This window comes from Oncorhynchus mykiss, chromosome 30 (genome assembly GCF_013265735.2).
Source record: "Oncorhynchus mykiss isolate Arlee chromosome 30, USDA_OmykA_1.1, whole genome shotgun sequence".
Taxonomy (NCBI): Eukaryota; Metazoa; Chordata; class Actinopteri; order Salmoniformes; family Salmonidae; genus Oncorhynchus; species Oncorhynchus mykiss.
In genome coordinates, this window is record NC_050570.1 from 42,124,726 (window position 1) to 42,142,577 (window position 17,852).

General features: G+C 42.5%; 1 protein-coding gene across 5 annotated transcripts in view; it reads right to left on the minus strand.

The window, feature by feature from the left end:
- Positions 1 to 17,852, minus strand: part of LOC110521834 (serine/threonine-protein kinase Nek7) — a 130,268-nt gene that overhangs the window by 24,131 nt on the left and 88,285 nt on the right. For 4 of the 5 annotated variants that reach the window (XM_036968925.1, XM_036968923.1, XM_036968924.1 and 1 more), the window contains 2 exons: positions 3,718 to 3,780; positions 991 to 1,101 (listed from right to left, as the gene is read on the minus strand). In XM_036968925.1, coding sequence (XP_036824820.1) covers positions 991 to 1,101; positions 3,718 to 3,780 — 174 coding nt within the window. The remainder of the gene's footprint in view (positions 1 to 990; positions 1,102 to 3,717; positions 3,781 to 17,852) is intronic. The other variant, XM_021599741.2, reaches the window with a different exon arrangement.

Sequence of the window (17,852 nt, forward strand, 5' to 3'; positions counted from 1 at the left end):
CTTGCGTAGGTGCACGTGTGTGAAATAGAGAGACCTTGGCCCACATCCAAACAAAGGCAGCATGGTGGGCCATTCTTCCCCTTGCCCCACATTAGCATATCAGAGAAGTGTTTGATGTCAATGGGGAAGCAGAAGAAAGCCTTCCATTCCTTCCACTGCAAAAACTGCACATGCAATATTCTGTAAGTGCATGCAAATCAAGTACCATTTGATTTTATTAGAATCCTGAGATGGTCAGGGCAAGTGCCAGGAAGAGGAAGGGAGAGAAGGGGGGGGGGCACCACAGTGTAAGAATGGTGTATTTACTTCATATTGCAGCAGGGCAGTGAAGGGGGAGCGAAGAGGTTCGTAGTCATGATACCAACCTCTAGACTGGCACAGTTTAATTAGGAAAACAAATGATTTGAAGAGAGGGCAGGAGCGAAGGAAGACCTGTGTGTGTAGGTCCGTGTGTGTCAGCACGTGTCTGTGCCCGGGTGTGTGTAGTGTGCCATGTGGTATCTCTCACAGGCAGTGCTAATCGTGCTGTCCTAATTTGCAGTGTGAGACAGCATTGGATGGTTGGACATTGAGAGCTGCAGTAGATGAGTGCTAGGGGCTTGTTGAGATGCTCATACACCCTGGCTAGGCATCATTTATACATGGAGAGGCTGCTCTGCCCAGGGTTTTACATACATACATACATACATACATAACATACCACTAATTTTACACTGGCATGAGTGAAGAATGTGAATACTATGGTTCTGGTGGAGAGTTGTCCTGTATGAGAGATTACAGCAGGCAAACACATTTGACATAAGAGTTAAGCAAAAGTAGATCACTATGGCGGCCTACTGTTTATGATCACCGTAGTGGACCATCACTATAGTGGATCGCCAGTAGATCAGCACCAGAGATCACCACTTCAGCGGGTCAACAGGGTAGTAGATCACCAGGGTGGATTCCAGTGAGGAAGGTTGACCTGTGTGGGAGCATCAAATATCTTACCTTGATCATCCGGGAGAGGTCACCAGCATCGGCCAGCTCCAACACAATGTTCAGCTCATTCTCCTCAATAAATGATGCATGGTACTTGATCACGTTTGGGTGGTTCAGTTGCTGTACGAGAGAGAGAGAAACAGAGAAAGAGAGATGATGAGAGAGGGAAAGAGAGAGAGGGGGAAAAATAGAGATATAGCGAGAGAGAGCGCGAGAGAGAATAGATGAGGGAACAATGACTGTTTAACTGGCTCCCAGGGTTTGTAAAGCTTTGTGAAATCAACACATATTTTGTCCCAAGTCTCCAACCAATGACCCCTTCTTACACAGATATAATATACCACACAATGTGACAACGAGTATGTTAAAGTGTTGAAATCCTTTCAAATAACCATTATCAGGTGCTCCTATGATGTGTAATGTTGTCGGTCATTTGGCTGGCCACGCCGGTGTAGAAACCGCGTAGTTGAATGAGAAGGCTATGGCTTTGTCCTGTGTGTGTGACAGAGCAGTGTGACATGTCGACAACAACCATTGTCTGATTACAACAGGCTGCTGTTCCACACAGCTCTCAACACGCCGCTGGCAGAGAAATAAATAGATCTAGAAAACCCTCTCATTTTCTCAACCGATTATTTCCTGTTGATCGGTCAATAAGTGACTAACCACATCAGGTGCAGTCAGACAGAGAGAGGGGAGGGAGAGAGTGAGAGAGAGCTACAGTAGACGTGTTGTGTGTCAGGGGTTGTGATGTGAGCAGCGATAGCGGGGCCCAGGCATGCGGTATGACACTGCTCCGACGTGATTAAAGAAATGTTCACTCTGTGGACTGATCCACAGGAGAAGCAACGTATACATACTGTACACACACACACATACAAACAAACACTGCAGCAGACATATTTTTGGATCAGGGTTGCAGCTCTGTGATGCGTCATTTCAGAGCAAGAGAAACATCCATGTGCCCCCCCCCCATCCCATCTCTCTTCTTCCCCTACTCACGCTGACCCGTGAAGACCCTGGCCATGCTAAGAGATATGACTGTAGATGCTGGCTCCCCAGCTCCAGGCCTGGACAGCTACAGGGTGTGTGTGCAGGCAGGGCCAGGCTTCTGTCCAGTTAGTTCAGGTTAAATGAGGTTAATGTGAGCAGGCTTCAGGACTGCCTGTGAAACAGACTGGAGTAATTGAATCTGAGCCGGACACTGGGACTGGGCTGGGGGTGTACTGCATCCCATCTCACAGAACTCACGTAAGGTTAGGATGGACATAAACTATAACACAAAGGCTGAGAGATGGACAGAGAAATGTGAGAGTGAGCGAGTAACATTGTGCTCCGGCATAATGTATCAATACGTCATGCCAATGAAGCAAATTTATATACATCAATGTATATACAGTATATGCTTTTTAGCAGACGCCTTTATCCAAAGCGACTTACAGTCATGCGTGCATATATTTTACGTATGGGTGGCCCCGGGAATCAAACCCATAACCCTGGCAGTACAGGCACCATGCTCTACCAACTGAGCCATACAGGACAACAGGATCATCTAGCCTACACTTTACAAAGCATATGAACAGATAGAGAGACAGACAGACAGAGGACCGTGAGCATGCATGCCAGCATGTGTGTGTGTGTGTCAGGCCCATGGCAGTGTGCATCTCATTACTCTGATTTGGCTGTGTGTCGTGTTGTCCTGTCTACTGGGGTAGAAGGATGGATAGATGGAAGGAAGGCTGGATTCCCCTGTTCACAATCTGGCCTTGTTAGCCCTGCCCAGTACACACACACACACACACACACACACACACACACACACACACACACACACACAGTTGGAATTAACCACCACAACCATTAGCACTCACACAGAAGAGACAGAGCAGAGAAAGCACACACACACTCAAGGAGGAGGGATAAAGAGAGGGGTGAGGGAGAGAGAGGGGGAGGGACGGAGTGACATATCTTGTGCATCAGCCTCCTGAGCCCTAGAATGGAGGAGAGAGGAGGAAATGGAGGGAGGGAAAAAGAGGGGGCATGTGGCTAAGCCTGGCATAACACCAGTCTCCTCTGTGGTTGGCTAATGCAGACCTCATCAAATCAAAATCAAATCAAATTTTATTGGTCACATACACATGTTTAGCAGATGTTATTGCGGGTGTAGCAAAATGCTTGGTGTGTATGGAGGTGTGCATGGAGGTGTGCAAGGTGTGTATGGAAGAGAGAGTAACGTGTTATGAACAGAGTTAGCAACAACCTGGAGAACACACACACCTCTGATCACAGAGACAGAGGGAGTTATTCAACCTGTCATTAATTTGTTCGTTAGCTTTTGAGACCAGAGACAAGCAAAGCATGTTTAAGGTAGTTTGATCAATGAAAACACTTCATTTAAAGAAGAAAGACAAAAGACAAAAAGATGAGGGGCGTGGGGTGGGGCGTGGGAGGGGGGGGGGACAAAACATCAAAAGACACACAAGGGAGTCTGCTAAATTTCCATGGCGATCCACTATTGCCCCCCTTCTAAACAATACTGAGAGAAAAAAAAAAGAAATGTTTTGGGCATTAAAAAAAAAAAAGAGTCAATGTAAGCCTGGAGGAGTCTCTCACACACACACACACACACACAAAAGAGGGAGGCACACACACAGCACAGAAAAAGACACACAAACACACTCGCATGCAGGCGTCTGGTACAGATCAATTGTTTTCTCGCTCGCTCTGGTTCTTTACCTTTAGGAGATCTATTTCTTTGATGCAATCTTGCCGAGCTTTGGCATCCATCAAGTCGAATATCTATCAAGAGATCAAAAGGAGAGATTGTTGCAGCATGTTCAAGGAAAGGAGAAAGAGAGAGAAGGAAAAAACACTAATAGAATGACAACAAAACATCATGGCTGCTGATGCTATATGTAATGACACACACACACACACACCTCTCAGCAGCAGTCAGTGATGCTCTCAGCCACAATAATAACGCATCACCCCATTTCTTCATTCATAAACATTTCAACTATCCTATGAGAGTACAATTACCATAATGCTAATTAGACCTATAGCTACAGTACACTACCTTTCACAACTGTGGCTGTTGAACAAGTTGAGGAGACTGAAGGACTTGGTGTTTCCTTAGATTGTAAACGGTCCCGGTCAAAACATATCGATTTAATGGTCTGTCTGTAATAAAGACATGCTCTGCTTTTTGACACCACACTCCACAAAGCGGGGCGGCAGGTAGCCTAGTGGTTAGAGTGTTGGACTAGCAACCGAAAGGTTGCAAGATCGAAATCCCGAGCTGACAAGGTAAAAAATCATGTTCTGCCCCTTAACAAGGCAGTTAACCCGCTGTTCCTAGGCTGTCATTGAAAATAAGAGTTTGTTGTTAACTGACTTGCCTAGTTAAATAAAAAAAATAAAAAAATTAAAAGCAAGTCCTTGTCTTGATTCTTTTTCAGTCATATGGTCAAATGTTGCAAAGAAAGACCTAGTCAAGCTGCAGCTGGCCCAGAACAGAGCGGCACGTTTTGCTCTTCCTTGTAATCAGAGGGCTATTATTAATACTACGTGTGCAGTCTCTTTTGGCGAAGAGTTGAGGAAAGACTGACTGCGTCACTTCTTGTTTTTATAAGAAACATTCATGTGTTGGAAATTCCAAATTGCTTGCATCATCAACTTACCCCACCAGACATGCCACCAGGGGTCTTTTCAAAGTCCAGAACAAATTCAAGAAAACAGTGTTATACAGAACCATGAGTGCATGGAACTCCCTTCCACCTCATATAGCGCTATTGAACAGCAAACCTGGTTTCAAAAAACAAATAAAGCAACACCTCACTGAACAACGGCTTTCCCTCATGTGACCTACTTGTTGTGTGTATGTACTGACATGTACAGTGCCTTGCGAAAGTATTTGGCCCCCTTGAACTTTGCGACCTTTTGCCACATTTCAGGCTTCAAACATAAAGATATAAAACTGTATTTTTTTGTGAATAATCAACAACAAGTGGGACACAATCATGAAGTGGAACGACATTTATTGGATATTTCAAACTTTTTTAACAAATCAAAAACTGAAAAATTGGGCGTGCAAAATTATTCAGCCCCCTTAAGTTAATACTTTGTAGCGCCACCTTTTGCTGCGATTACAGCTGTAAGTCGCTTGGGGTATGTCTCTATCAGTTTTGCACATCGAGAGACTGACATTTTTTCCCATTCCTCCTTGCAAAACAGCTCGAGCTCAGTGAGGTTGGATGGAGAGCATTTGTGAACATCAGTGTTCAGTTCTTTCCACAGATTCTCGATTGGATTCAGGTCTGGACTTTGACTTGGCCATTCTAACACCTGGATATGTTTATTTTTGAACCATTCCATTGTAGATTTTGCTTTATGTTTTGGATCATTGTCTTGTTGGAAGACAAATCTCCGTCCCAGTCTCAGGTCTTTTGCAGACTCCATCAGGTTTTCTTCCAGAATGGTCCTGTATTTGGCTCCATCCATCTTCCCATCAATTTTAACCATCTTCCCTGTCCCTGCTGAAGAAAAGCAGGCCCAAACCATGATGCTGCCACCACCATGTTTGACAGTGGGGATGGTGTGTTCAGGGTGATGAGCTGTATTGCTTTTACGCCAAACATAACGTTTTGCATTGTTGCCAAAAAGTTCAATTTTGGTTTCATCTGACCAGAGCACCTTCTTCCACATGTTTGGTGTGTCTCCCAGGTGGCTTGTGGCAAACTTTAAAAAACACCTTTTATGGATTTCTTTAAGAAATGGCTTTCTTCTTGCCACTCTTCCATAAAGGCCAGATTTGTGCAATATACGACTGATTGTTGTCCTATGGACAGAGTCTCCAACCTCAGCTGTAGATCTCTGCAGTTCATCCAGAGTGATCATGGGCCTCTTGGCTGCATCTCTGATCAGTCTTCTCCTTGTATGAGCTGAAAGTTTAGAGGGACGGCCAGGTCTTGGTAGATTTGCAGTGGTCTGATACTCCTTTCATTTCAATATTATCGCTTGCACAGTGCTCCTTGGGATGTTTAAAGCTTGGGAAATCTTTTTGTATCCAAATCCGGCTTTAAACTTCTTCACAACAGTATCTCAGACCTGCCTGGTGTGTTCCTTGTTCTTCATGATGCTCACTGCACTTTTAACGGACCTCTGAGACTATCACAGTGCAGGTGCATTCATACGGAGACTTGATTACACACAGGTGGATTGTATTTATCATCATTAGTCATTTAGGTCAACATTGGATCATTCAGAGATCCTCACTGAACTTCTGGAGAGAGTTTGCTGCACTGAAAGTAAAGGGGCTGAATAATTTTGCACGCCCAATTTTTCAGTTTTGATTTGTTAAAAAAGTTTGAAATATCCAATAAATGTCGTTCCACTTCATGATTGTGTCTCACTTGTTGTTGATTCTTCACAAAAAAATACAGTTTTATATCTTTATGTTTGAAGCCTGAAATGTGGCAAAAGGTCGCAAAGTTCAAGGGGGCCGAATACTTTCGCAAGGCACCTGTTCTGAAAGGCTCCAGAGTCTGCAACACCATTAACCAAGAGACACCACCAAGCAAGCGGCACCATGAAGACCAAGGAGCTCTCCAAACAGGTCAGAGACAAAATTGTGGATAAGTACAGATCAGGGTTGGGTTAAAAAAAAATATATCAGAAACTTTGAACATCATACGGAGTGCCATTACATCCATTATTTAAAAAATGTAAGAATATGGCACCACAACAAACCTGCCAAGAGAGAGCCACCTACCAAAACTCATGGACCAGGCAAGGAAGGCATTAATCAGAGGCAACTAAGAGATCAAAGATAACCCTGAAGGAGCTGCAAAGCTCCACAGCATAGATTGGAGTATCTGTTCATGGCACCACTTTAAGCCGTACACTCCACAGAGATGGTCTTTACAGAAGAAAGGCCAGAAAAAAGCCATTGCTTAAAGAAAAAAATAAGCAAACACAGCATGTGGCAGACTCCCCAAACATACGGAAGGAGGCACTCTGGTCAGATGAGACTAAAATTGAGCTTTTTGGCCATCAAGGAAAACGCTACTTCTGGCACAAACCCAACACCTCACATCACCCCGAGAACACCATCCCCACAGTGAAGCATGGTGGTGGCAGCATCATGCTGTGGGGATGTTTTTCATTGGCAGGGACTGGGAAACTGGTCAGAATTGAATAAATTATTGATGGCGCTAAATACAGGGAAATTCTTGAGGGAAACCTGTTTCAGTCTTCCAGAGATTTGAGACTTGGACAGGGGCTCACTTTCCAGCAGGCCAATGACCCTAAGCATACTGATTAAGCAACACTCAAGTGGTTCATTGGGAAACATTTAAAAGTATTGGAACGGCCTAGTCAAAGCCCAGACCTCAATCCAATTGAGAGGCATCTGTGATATTACTTAAAGCTTGCTGTACACCAGCGGATCCCATCCAACTTGAAGGAGCTGTAGCAGTTTTGCCTTGACGAATGGGCAAAAATCCCAGTGGCTAGATGTGCCAAGCTTAGAGAGACATACCCCAAGAGACTTGTAGCTGTAATTTCTGCAACAGGTGGCTCTACAGAGTATTGACATTTTTTTTTGGGGGGGGGGGGTTGTTATGCACGCTCAAGTTTTTTTATTTTCTTATTTCTTGTTTGTTTCACAATAAAAAATATTTGGCATCTTCAAAGTCATAGGCATGTTGTGTAAATCAAATGATACAAACTCTATTTTAATTTGAGGTTGTAAGGCAACAAATTAGTAAAAATGCCAAAGGGGGTGAATACATTCGCAAGCCACTCTAGTCACTATATTATGGTCAATATATCCAATGGGTGTGGATACAGCTTTAGAACAAAGTTCTGCAGAATTAGTAAAGATATTTACACACTTGGATGATGAGCGGACAGCATGGTCACCCAGAAAACAGGCCCCTCTTAACATCACACACATCAAGAATTTCACACATATTATCCAGATCATGACTGTTAGCAACTGTTGTCCAATAGCAGCACCCAAAAGGAGAAGCTTTTGATGAGGCAGGTGAATCAGCAACCACAACACTATAACAACATTAGATATGAGATCCTCTCTAACCTTTACAGGAATATGACTCTGGACATATGCAACACCACCTCCTCCATAGGCATTTCTGTATATGTTACATCCCTGTATTACTACTGCTATATAAAAGGAATTATCTAAGTGAGTCTCAGAGAGGCAGTATATGAATGGGTTAGGTTAGGCAGTATATGAATGTTATCTTAGTAAGTTACTGATTTATTGAACCTTATTTCTAAGGCTACATATATTTATATGGGCTATCTATTCTTAGTCCTTTTCTGGGTAGCTTGTCAGACATAATATGGAGGAAAAACTTAGGGCTGCCCCCCCTCCCCCCAAAAAATAATCTTGGTCGACCGAAAGTTGTCTGTTCTTTCAACCAAACGAGTGGACAACATTTTTTTACTTGTATTTTTCCATATATAGACATGTTTCAATAAAATCAACTACATTAATTGAGCTGGTCTGATGCTTTATGCTTAGCATTTGATGAAATAAGACAAATGTCTCAGGAGGGTGCCAGAGATCTAGATAACCAGAACAAAAACAAAACGTAACCTGACCCAACTGTTCTCCTCCAGTTTCTAAAACTGTTTGAATGATGTCTGTGAGTATAACAGAACTCATATGGCAGGCAAAAACCTGAGAAGAAATCCAAACAGGAAGTGGGAAATCTGAGGATCGATTTTCAACCCAGCCCCTATTGAATACACAGTGGGATAATGGTTATGTTGCACTTCCTAAGGCTTCCAACCGTCTTTAGAAACTTGAACGAGGCTTCTACTGTATTGTGGGGCCGGATGAGAGCTCTTTGAGTCAGTGGTCTGGCAGAGAACCAGGTCCTGGTCATGCGCATTTCACATGATAGTGACCTGCGTTCCATGGCTTTCTACAGACAATGGAATTCTCCAGTTGGAACGTTATTGTAGATTTATGATAACAACATCCTAAAGATTGATTCTGTACTTAGTTTGACAAGTTTCTTCAACCTGAAATATACATTTTTGAAGTAAATAAGGGAATATTTATAATGTTATTTCTGATTGCTGTTGACTCCAACATGGCGGATAATTATTATTTTTTTCTGAGCGCCGTCTCAGATTATTGCATGGTTTGCTTTTTCCGTAAATTTTGTAAAAAATCTGACACAGCGGTTGCATTAAGGAGAGGTATATCTATATTTCCATGTCTAACAATTGTATTTATTGACATTTATAATGAGTATTTATGTAAAATGATGTGGCTCTCTGCAATATCACCAGATGTTTTTGGAACTAGTGAACGTAATGCGCCAATGTAAATTGAGATTTTTTTTATATAAAAATTAACTTTATCAAACAAAACAGATGTAGTGTGTAACATGAAGTCCTATGAGTGTCATCTGATGAAAATCATCAAATGTTAGTGATTAATTTTATCTCTATTTGTGCTTTTTGAGACTCTCTTTGGCTGGAAAAATGGCTGAATTTTTCTGTGAGTTGGTGGTGACTTAACATAATCGTTTGTGGTGCTTTCGCTGTAAAGCCTTTTTGAAATCGGACACTGTGGTGGGATTAACAACACGATTATCTTTAAAACGGTAGATACGTGTACGTTTGAGGAATTTTAATTATGAGATTCTGTTGTTTTGAATTTGGTGCCCTGCACTTTCACTGGCTGTTGTCATATCGATCCCGTTAACGGGATTGCAGCCCTAAGAAGTTTTTAACCCCTCTGAGCATGGAACCCGCTAGCGGGCTGAAATTCCACAACATACGGTGATCGCTACATAAATAGTCATATTAAACATTCATGTGTCTCACATGTATCGAAAGCCTATAATCTTGCTAATCCAACTGCGTTGTCAGATTTAAAAAAGGATTTACTATTGCCTGAGAGAAACCGATTTGAAGACAACAAGTCATGACATCATTGTGCACCAATGATTTGCCCGCTGTTTCATTGATTGACTGAATTTTAACCCAATGACCACTTATCGTCTTGAAATCTAGCTGGGTAGATAGCCAATGAGTTGAGGAACACTGCAATATGCAATGGTTATGTGTTGGAAGACCAACCCATGTAGGAAACTCCTGCGTAAAGACGGTCATTCGCCATTGAACAGTCATACTGGAAGGAGCCAAGCTTGTGGCGCACAGCCCTTTTTCGGTAACGTGCATCTTCAGCTGTTTATATATCGAACATCATGGCGAATAAGTCAGGGAAAGCTAAATCTAAGACTAGATATACAAATGTAGACAAAATTATAGAGCAAATTGATCGTGACAGTGAAACAGATCTTCTTTTGGAAGAAGATTCAGCTAGCGAACATAGCTTTGACTCCAAAATGGAAGTATATTTTTTGAATGGCGAGGACATCGTTTTGGACTGATAAGTTCTTCTCATGCTAATGCCGTTGTTTGATATTAATAATATAAAATATTCTTTGTGATTTTTAAAAACATTTTATTTGCAATATATAAAAATGTAATGAAATGTGTAAAGTACACATTGTCTATGCGTTGTGGGTGGGGGTTTGTAAATGTTTGTAAATATGTGAATGACCCTTAGCCTATGTTTGTGTGTGTGTAATATCTATCTATCTATCTATCTATCTATATATATATATATATATATATATATATATAGATATATAGAATGGAGTAGAATTTTAACAGCAAACCCACACATCGCAACACAGCGACCATGCTTCCTCCTCTCAGTCTACATATTATGGATTAGAGGGAGCATTGTTGAGATGCGTGTGTCTGCCGCTCCACCCCACCTCCACATGAAATAGCCTATTTGAGGCTGTTGAGGGGAGGGCAGGCCCACTACAATGGCCAAAGTGAAATGGAACAGCACTTTATGTTCCCTGTACTTTATATATCTGTTTATTATACCTGTTGATACAGGGCTCATATGTGAAACTATTCTAACTGAACATTTTCTTTCACAGTGACACTGACTCCGAATGGGAGCCCCCAGTGCCAAGGTGTCTATCCCCCACTGAAGCTGGTTCATCCAGCCGGACACCCGTTGTCTCCGGCTCCACACCTCCCGGGCCATCTAGAGGTGTGAAGGCACTGACAAAGAAGCGGAGGAGGGGAAGTGTGCCACCTGCTAACGAAGGGACAGAAGGGCATTGGCACACTGTCCTAGAAGATGATGTGGAGCCACCTCAACCAACATTTAGGCCGAAAAGGGAGCCAGGACCTCAGGTGAGTATGACATCAACTTACAGCCCCCTTCAGCTTTTTCAGCTGTTTTTCACCCAATCCGTTGTCGAGTCGCTCGTGTCTAACACGAATAAGTATGGGGAGAAGAAGCAAGCAGGCAAAAAGGTAGCATGGAAGCCCATATCCATGTCAGACCTCTTCTGCTACCTTTCACTGGTCGTCTACATGGGGCTGGTGAAGCTGAAAAGCCTGAGGGACTACTGGAAAACATAATCTCTCTACCAACTGCCTTTCTCCATGACTGTTATGTCTTGCAAAAGGTTTCTGGTTATTTTACAGACGCTTCATATCAGTGACCCAAAGGATGACCGTGCTTCTACATTTGCATTGCTTGATGGTTGGGGTTTTAGGCTGGGGCTATATAAATAGATTTGATAGAGGACTGAGGGTCTTCCGAATATTGAAAGTGTGTAAATAGTTACCCATGTTATTTTGTAAATATATATATCTCAATTCAGTCATATTTTGCCTCCGACCACATTTTCGGTTCAAGCATAAATTGGCTCTTAGTATCGGCCTCCACAATGAATTACTTCACTGAGATGGTCGCAAGTTTAAATACAACTTAGCCAAATACATTTAAACTACATTTTTCACAATTCCTGACCTTTAATACTAGTAAAAATTCCCTGTCTAGGTGAGTTAGGATCCCCACTTTATTTTAACAATGTGAAATGTCAGAATAATAGTAGAGAGAATGATTTATTTCAGCTTTTATTTCTTTCATCACATTCCAAGTGGGTCAGAAGTTTACATACGCTCAATTAATATTTGATAGCATTGCCTTTAAATTGTTTAACTTGGGTCAAACGTTTTGGGTAGCCGTCCACAAAATGATTGCAAAAGGGTTTTCTAATGATCAATTAATTAGCCTTTTAAAATGCTAAACTTGGATTAGCTAACACAACGTGCAACTGGAACACAGGAGTGACTGTTGCTGATAATGGGCTTCTGTACGCCTATGTAGATATTCCATTGAAAAAAAAATCTGCCGTTTCCAACAATGTCTACACTGTATTTCTGATCAGTTCGGTGTTATTTTAAATGAACAAAAAATGTCTTAGTGACCCCAAACTTTTGAAATGTAGTGCATATATTTATATTCGTTACTGCTCGACTAAAACAATATCGGTCGACCAACAGCCTAACAACCAAACAATTAACCAGTTGACTAATTGGGGTCAGTCCTAAAAAAAAACTACATTAAATTAAAAACCTTGTTTGGCTAATAGTCAGTCAATCAGGCACTTGTGAGTGTCAGTTGGTGTGTGTGTGATGTTGGGCTAAAGCTATTGACCCGGAAGCTTGGCTTGCTCACGCCTCCCAGGCTTGTGGTTGGGAGGGTAGACAATAAGCCAGTCGTAGCGGATGTAAGCAATGTTCCCACGCTCTCTGGCAGCTTTCATAGCTGGAATAAGTTATTTCCGCTGCTGGCGCACAGCTTCACATAAGTCCTCATTGTGGAAGATGTTGGTTCCTCTCAAGTTCTTGGCTCTCTCCAGAACAGCCATCTGGTCATTGAACCTTAGCAACTTGACCGCTATCAGCCTGGGTCTTTCACCTGGGCTGGTTTTAAGTTTTATAGACCTGCGCTCCACCTCAATCTTTCCATGATCGATCTGCATATTTTCAGCGAAATTTTTCTCACTTTCTCCTCAGACTCATGTCTGGTATGCCATCCACAACCATGTTATTCCTCCTGGATTGTTCCTCCAGATAATCCATTTTCCCAGTCACTGTTAATAATGATACACAAACAGTGTTGATGTCATCTCGTGTGGACGACAGGAAAAGGTGGGCCGAACAGGCTCCAATTAATATCAACAGGGCTGTAGTGGAACGGGTTGAGAGTTCCACATTACGAGTGTCCACATTACCAACAAACTATCATGGTCCAAACACACCAAGATAGTCGTGAAGAGGGCATGACGACACCTTTCCCCCTCGGGAGAGGGGAAGAGAAAAAAAAACAACTTTCCAGAAATAAGTCTCTCACTGTTGCCGCTTGTTAAAGACCCTCCTCAGCCCCCTGCTGTGCCCTGAACACAATATGTGAATTAATTGCACCCCACTTATCGTCAAAGTTTATACTGTTAGGTGACCTAAACTGGGATATGTTTAGCACCCCGGCCATCCTACAATCTAAGCTAGATGCCCTCAATCTCACACAAATGAGCAAGGAACCTACCAGGTACAACCCTAAATCCGTAAACACGGGCACCCTCATATCATCCTGACCAACCTACCCTCTAAATACACCTCTGCTGTCTTCAACCAGGATCTCAGGGATCACTGCCTGTATCCGTGGTCAAACAACTACCCTCATTAATGTCAAACGCTCCCTAAAACACTTCCGTGAGCAGGCTTTTTTAATTGACCATGCCCGGGTATCCTGGAAGGATATTGACCCCATTCCGTCAGTAGAGGATGCCTGGTTATTCTATTAAAGTGCTTTCTGCACCATCTTAAATAAGCATGCCCCATTCAAAAAATGTAGAACTAAGAACAGATATATCCCTTGGTTCACTCCAGACTTGACTGCCCTTGACCAGCACAAAAACATCCTGTGGCATACTGCATTAGCATCGAAAAGCCCCCGACATATGCAACTTTTCAGGGAAGTCAGGAACCAATATACACAGGCAGTTAGGAAAGCAAAGGCTTGCTTATTCAAACAGGAATTTACATCCTGTAGCACAAACTCCAAAAAGTTTTGGGACACTGTAAAGTCCATGGGGAATAAGAGCACCTCCTCCCAGCTGCCCACTGCACTGAAGCTCGGAATAACACACTACCGATAAATCTACGATAATTGAGAATTTCAATAAACATTTTTCTACGGCTGGTCATGCTTTCCACCTGGCTATTCCTACCCCAGTCAACAGCTCTGCACCCCCCACAGCAACATACCTAAGCCTCCCCCATTTATCCTTCAGCCAAATCCAGATAGCTGATGATCTGAGAGCTGCAAAATCTGACCAACAAATAGGCTGGGCTAGACAATCTGGACCCTCTCTTTCTAAAATTATCCGCCACAATTGTTGCAACCCTCATTACTAGCCTGTTCAACTTCTCTTTCGTATCATCTGAGATCCCTAAAGATTGGAAAGCTGCGAGGTCATCCCCCTCTTCAAAGGGGGAGAAACTCTAGAGCCAAACTGTTACAGACCTATATCTATCCTACCCTGCCTTTCTAAAGTCTTCGAAAGCAAAGTTAACAAAACAGATCACTGACCATTTCGAATCCCACCGTACCTTCTCCGCTATGCAATCTGGTTTCCGAGCTGGTCATGGGTGACCCTCAGCCATGCTCAAGGTCCTAAACGATATCATAACCGCCATCGATAAAAGACAATAGTCTGCAGCCATCTTCATCAACCTGGCCAAGGCTTGACTCTGTCAATCACCATATTCTTATCTAAAATGACTGCCTCGCCTAGTTCACCAACTACTTCTCAGATAGAGTTTAGTGTGTCAAATCGGAGGGCTTGTTGTCCGGACCTCTGACAGTCTATGGGGGTGCCACAAGGTTCAATTCTCGGGCCGACTCTTTTCTCTGTATATGTCAATGCAATGATGTCGCTCTTGCTGCTGGTGATTCTCTGATCCACCTCCACACAGATGACACCATCCTGTATACTTCTGGCTCTTCTTTGGACACGGTGTTAACAAACCTCCAGACGAGCTTCAATGCCATACAACACTCCTTCCATGGCCTTCAACTGCTCATAAATGCAAGTAAACTAAATCGCTGATGGATGGTTCGACTACAAAAACATAGGTGTCTGGTTAGAGTGTAAACTCTCCTTAAAGACTCACATTAAGCATCTCCAATACAAAATTAAATCTAGAATCGGCTTCCTATTTCGCAACAAAGCATCCTTCCCTCATGCTGTCAAACATACCCTCGTAAAACTGACTATCCTACCGATCTTTGACTTCGGCGATGTCATTTACAAAATAGCCTCCAACAATCTACTCAGTAAATTGGATGTAGTCTATCACAATGCCATCCGTTTTGTCACCGAAGCCCCAAATACTACCCACCACTGCGACCTGTATGCTCTCGTTGGCTGGCCCTCGCTACATATTCATCGCCAAACCCACTGGCTCCAGGTCATCTATAAGTCTTTGCTAGGTAAAGCTCCACTTTATCTCAGCTCACTGGTCACCATAGCAGCACCCACCCGTAGCACGCGCTCCAGTAGGTATATTTCACTGGTCATCCCCAAAGCCAATTTCTCCTTAGGCCACCTTTCCTTCCAGTTCTCTGCTGCAAATGACTGGAATGAATTGCAAAAATTACTGAAGCTGGAGTCTTATATCTCCCTCACCAACTTTAAGCATCAGCTGTCAGAGCAGCTTACCGATCATTTCAGCTGTACACAGCCCATCTGTAAAGAGCCCACCCAACTACCTCATCCCCATATTGTTACTTATTTTTTTACTCCTTTGCACCCAATCTCTACTTGCATATTCATCTTCTGCACATCTATCACTCCAGTGTTAATTGCTAAATGGTAATTATTTCGCCACTATGGCCTATTTATTTCCTTACCTCCCTAATATTAATATATTTGCACACTATGCATATAGATTTTCTATTGTGTTATTGACTGTACATTTGTTTATCCCATGTGTAACTCTGTATTGTTTGTGTCGCACTGCCTTGCTTTATCTTGGCCAGGTCGCAGTTGTAAATGAGAACTTGTTCTCAACAGACCTACCTGGTTAAAAAAAAGGTGGAAAAAATAAATAAGTAAAAGATTTGGCATGGGTCCCCAGATCCTCAAAAAGTTCTACAGCTGAACAATCGAGAGCGTCCTGACCGGTTGCATCACCGGCTCGTATGGCAACTGCTCGGCATCTGACCGTAAGGCGCTACAGAGGGTAGTGTGTACGGCCCAGTGCATCACTGGGGCCAAGCTTCCTGCCATCCAGGACCTATATACTAGGCGGTGTCAGAGGAAGGCCCAAACAATTGTCAAAGACTCCAGTCACCCAAGTCATAGACTGTTCTTCCCTCACCTGCACGGCAAGCGGTTCGGGAACGCCAAGTCTAGGACAAAAAGGCTCCTTAAACAGCTTCTACCCACAAGACTGCTGAACACCTAATCAGATGGTCACCTGGACTATTTACATTAACACCCGCCCCCATAGTCACTTCACCCCTACCTACATGTACAAATGACCTTTTACGAACCTGTACCCCCGCACATTGACTCGGTACCAATACCCCCTGTATATAGCCTCATTTTTGTATTTTATTAAGTTACTTTTTAATAAAAAAATGTGTTTTTAGAGCCATAATGCACCTTAAAAACATAGAAATGTGTGTTCAACAATTTACTTCAGGTGACATGATGGTGGAAACTACTGTATGTGTCACTAGAGTGTGGCAAGCACTCCCATGTTATAAAGGAATAATCCGAAGACACTAGTTTCCTACTTTCTGAGCCAACCTTCTACAGTCTATAGAGGGAATCTGTAAATGAAGACTGTCACACCACCACCAGACATGAACACTGACAGTTGAATCTAGTTAGACGAGTCGGTCTTCCAGCACTCTGTTTAACACATACACATTTTAATAAAGCATTTCAATAATGCAGTAAACCCAAATAAAGACACGGTTAAATATTAAATGCAGAGATAGTAGAGAGTAGTGTTGTCAAGACACAAACATTTGACTAACAATACAATACCAGGCCAAGTATCACGATAACCAAGTAGTGTTGTTTGTTCACAATGCCTGGAGGAGAAGGAGAAATGTACTGTTTGTGTAGTGTGGCTAAATGGTATCTGTACTTTACATGATTATTGTATGCCTATAATTTGTAAAATGTTATTTTGTTTTGAGTACAAGGAAAATGGTATGTATTTAGTAGTGTCTTGAAAGCTCATGTGGGCTGGGCACCGGTAGGTGTACGACACTTAAATAAATCATATCCATCAAAATCACAAAATATTGTGATACAATTCAGAGCGGCCAAGTGTCCTTGTCCTGTTCCCTACCCCGAATACTTGTTCCCGTTTTATAAATGTAATGCGCATATGATATGCAAAAAAACTGTAACTGATATTCACAATTCAACTCAATACAACACATTTTACTTCACACTGTTCACTGTAAAATAGAATAATGCATAGAAAGGCTGATTTGCTCATATTTGCAGAGGCCTAACCGTGATTTGGCTGGAGGAATGAATAGGCATGCATTATGGTCTGCATATCATTGTGGCAGTAAGTGGAAAACACTGAAACCCTCTTTACTCTTCAGTTAACAGAGAAGAATCTCCCTCCCTCAAAAACGTCTCCCAACTTTAAAAGGATTAGGCACCAAACAGAATTTAAGGAACACCAGAAAGCGGTAGATTTTTTAAAATATATATATAGCTTAGGCTTACATTAGGCTTATATAAATCCTACCTTTGAAGCACATCTCATGAGTAGCAGACCATTTTACTTTACTCGTGTCAATCTAATTTGCCTAGAGCTAATGTCAAGTTAATAGGTTGTTAGCTAGCTCGGTAACATGAATGAACCACAGGATTACTTTAAAATGGCCTGCGACATGGTTTGTGAAA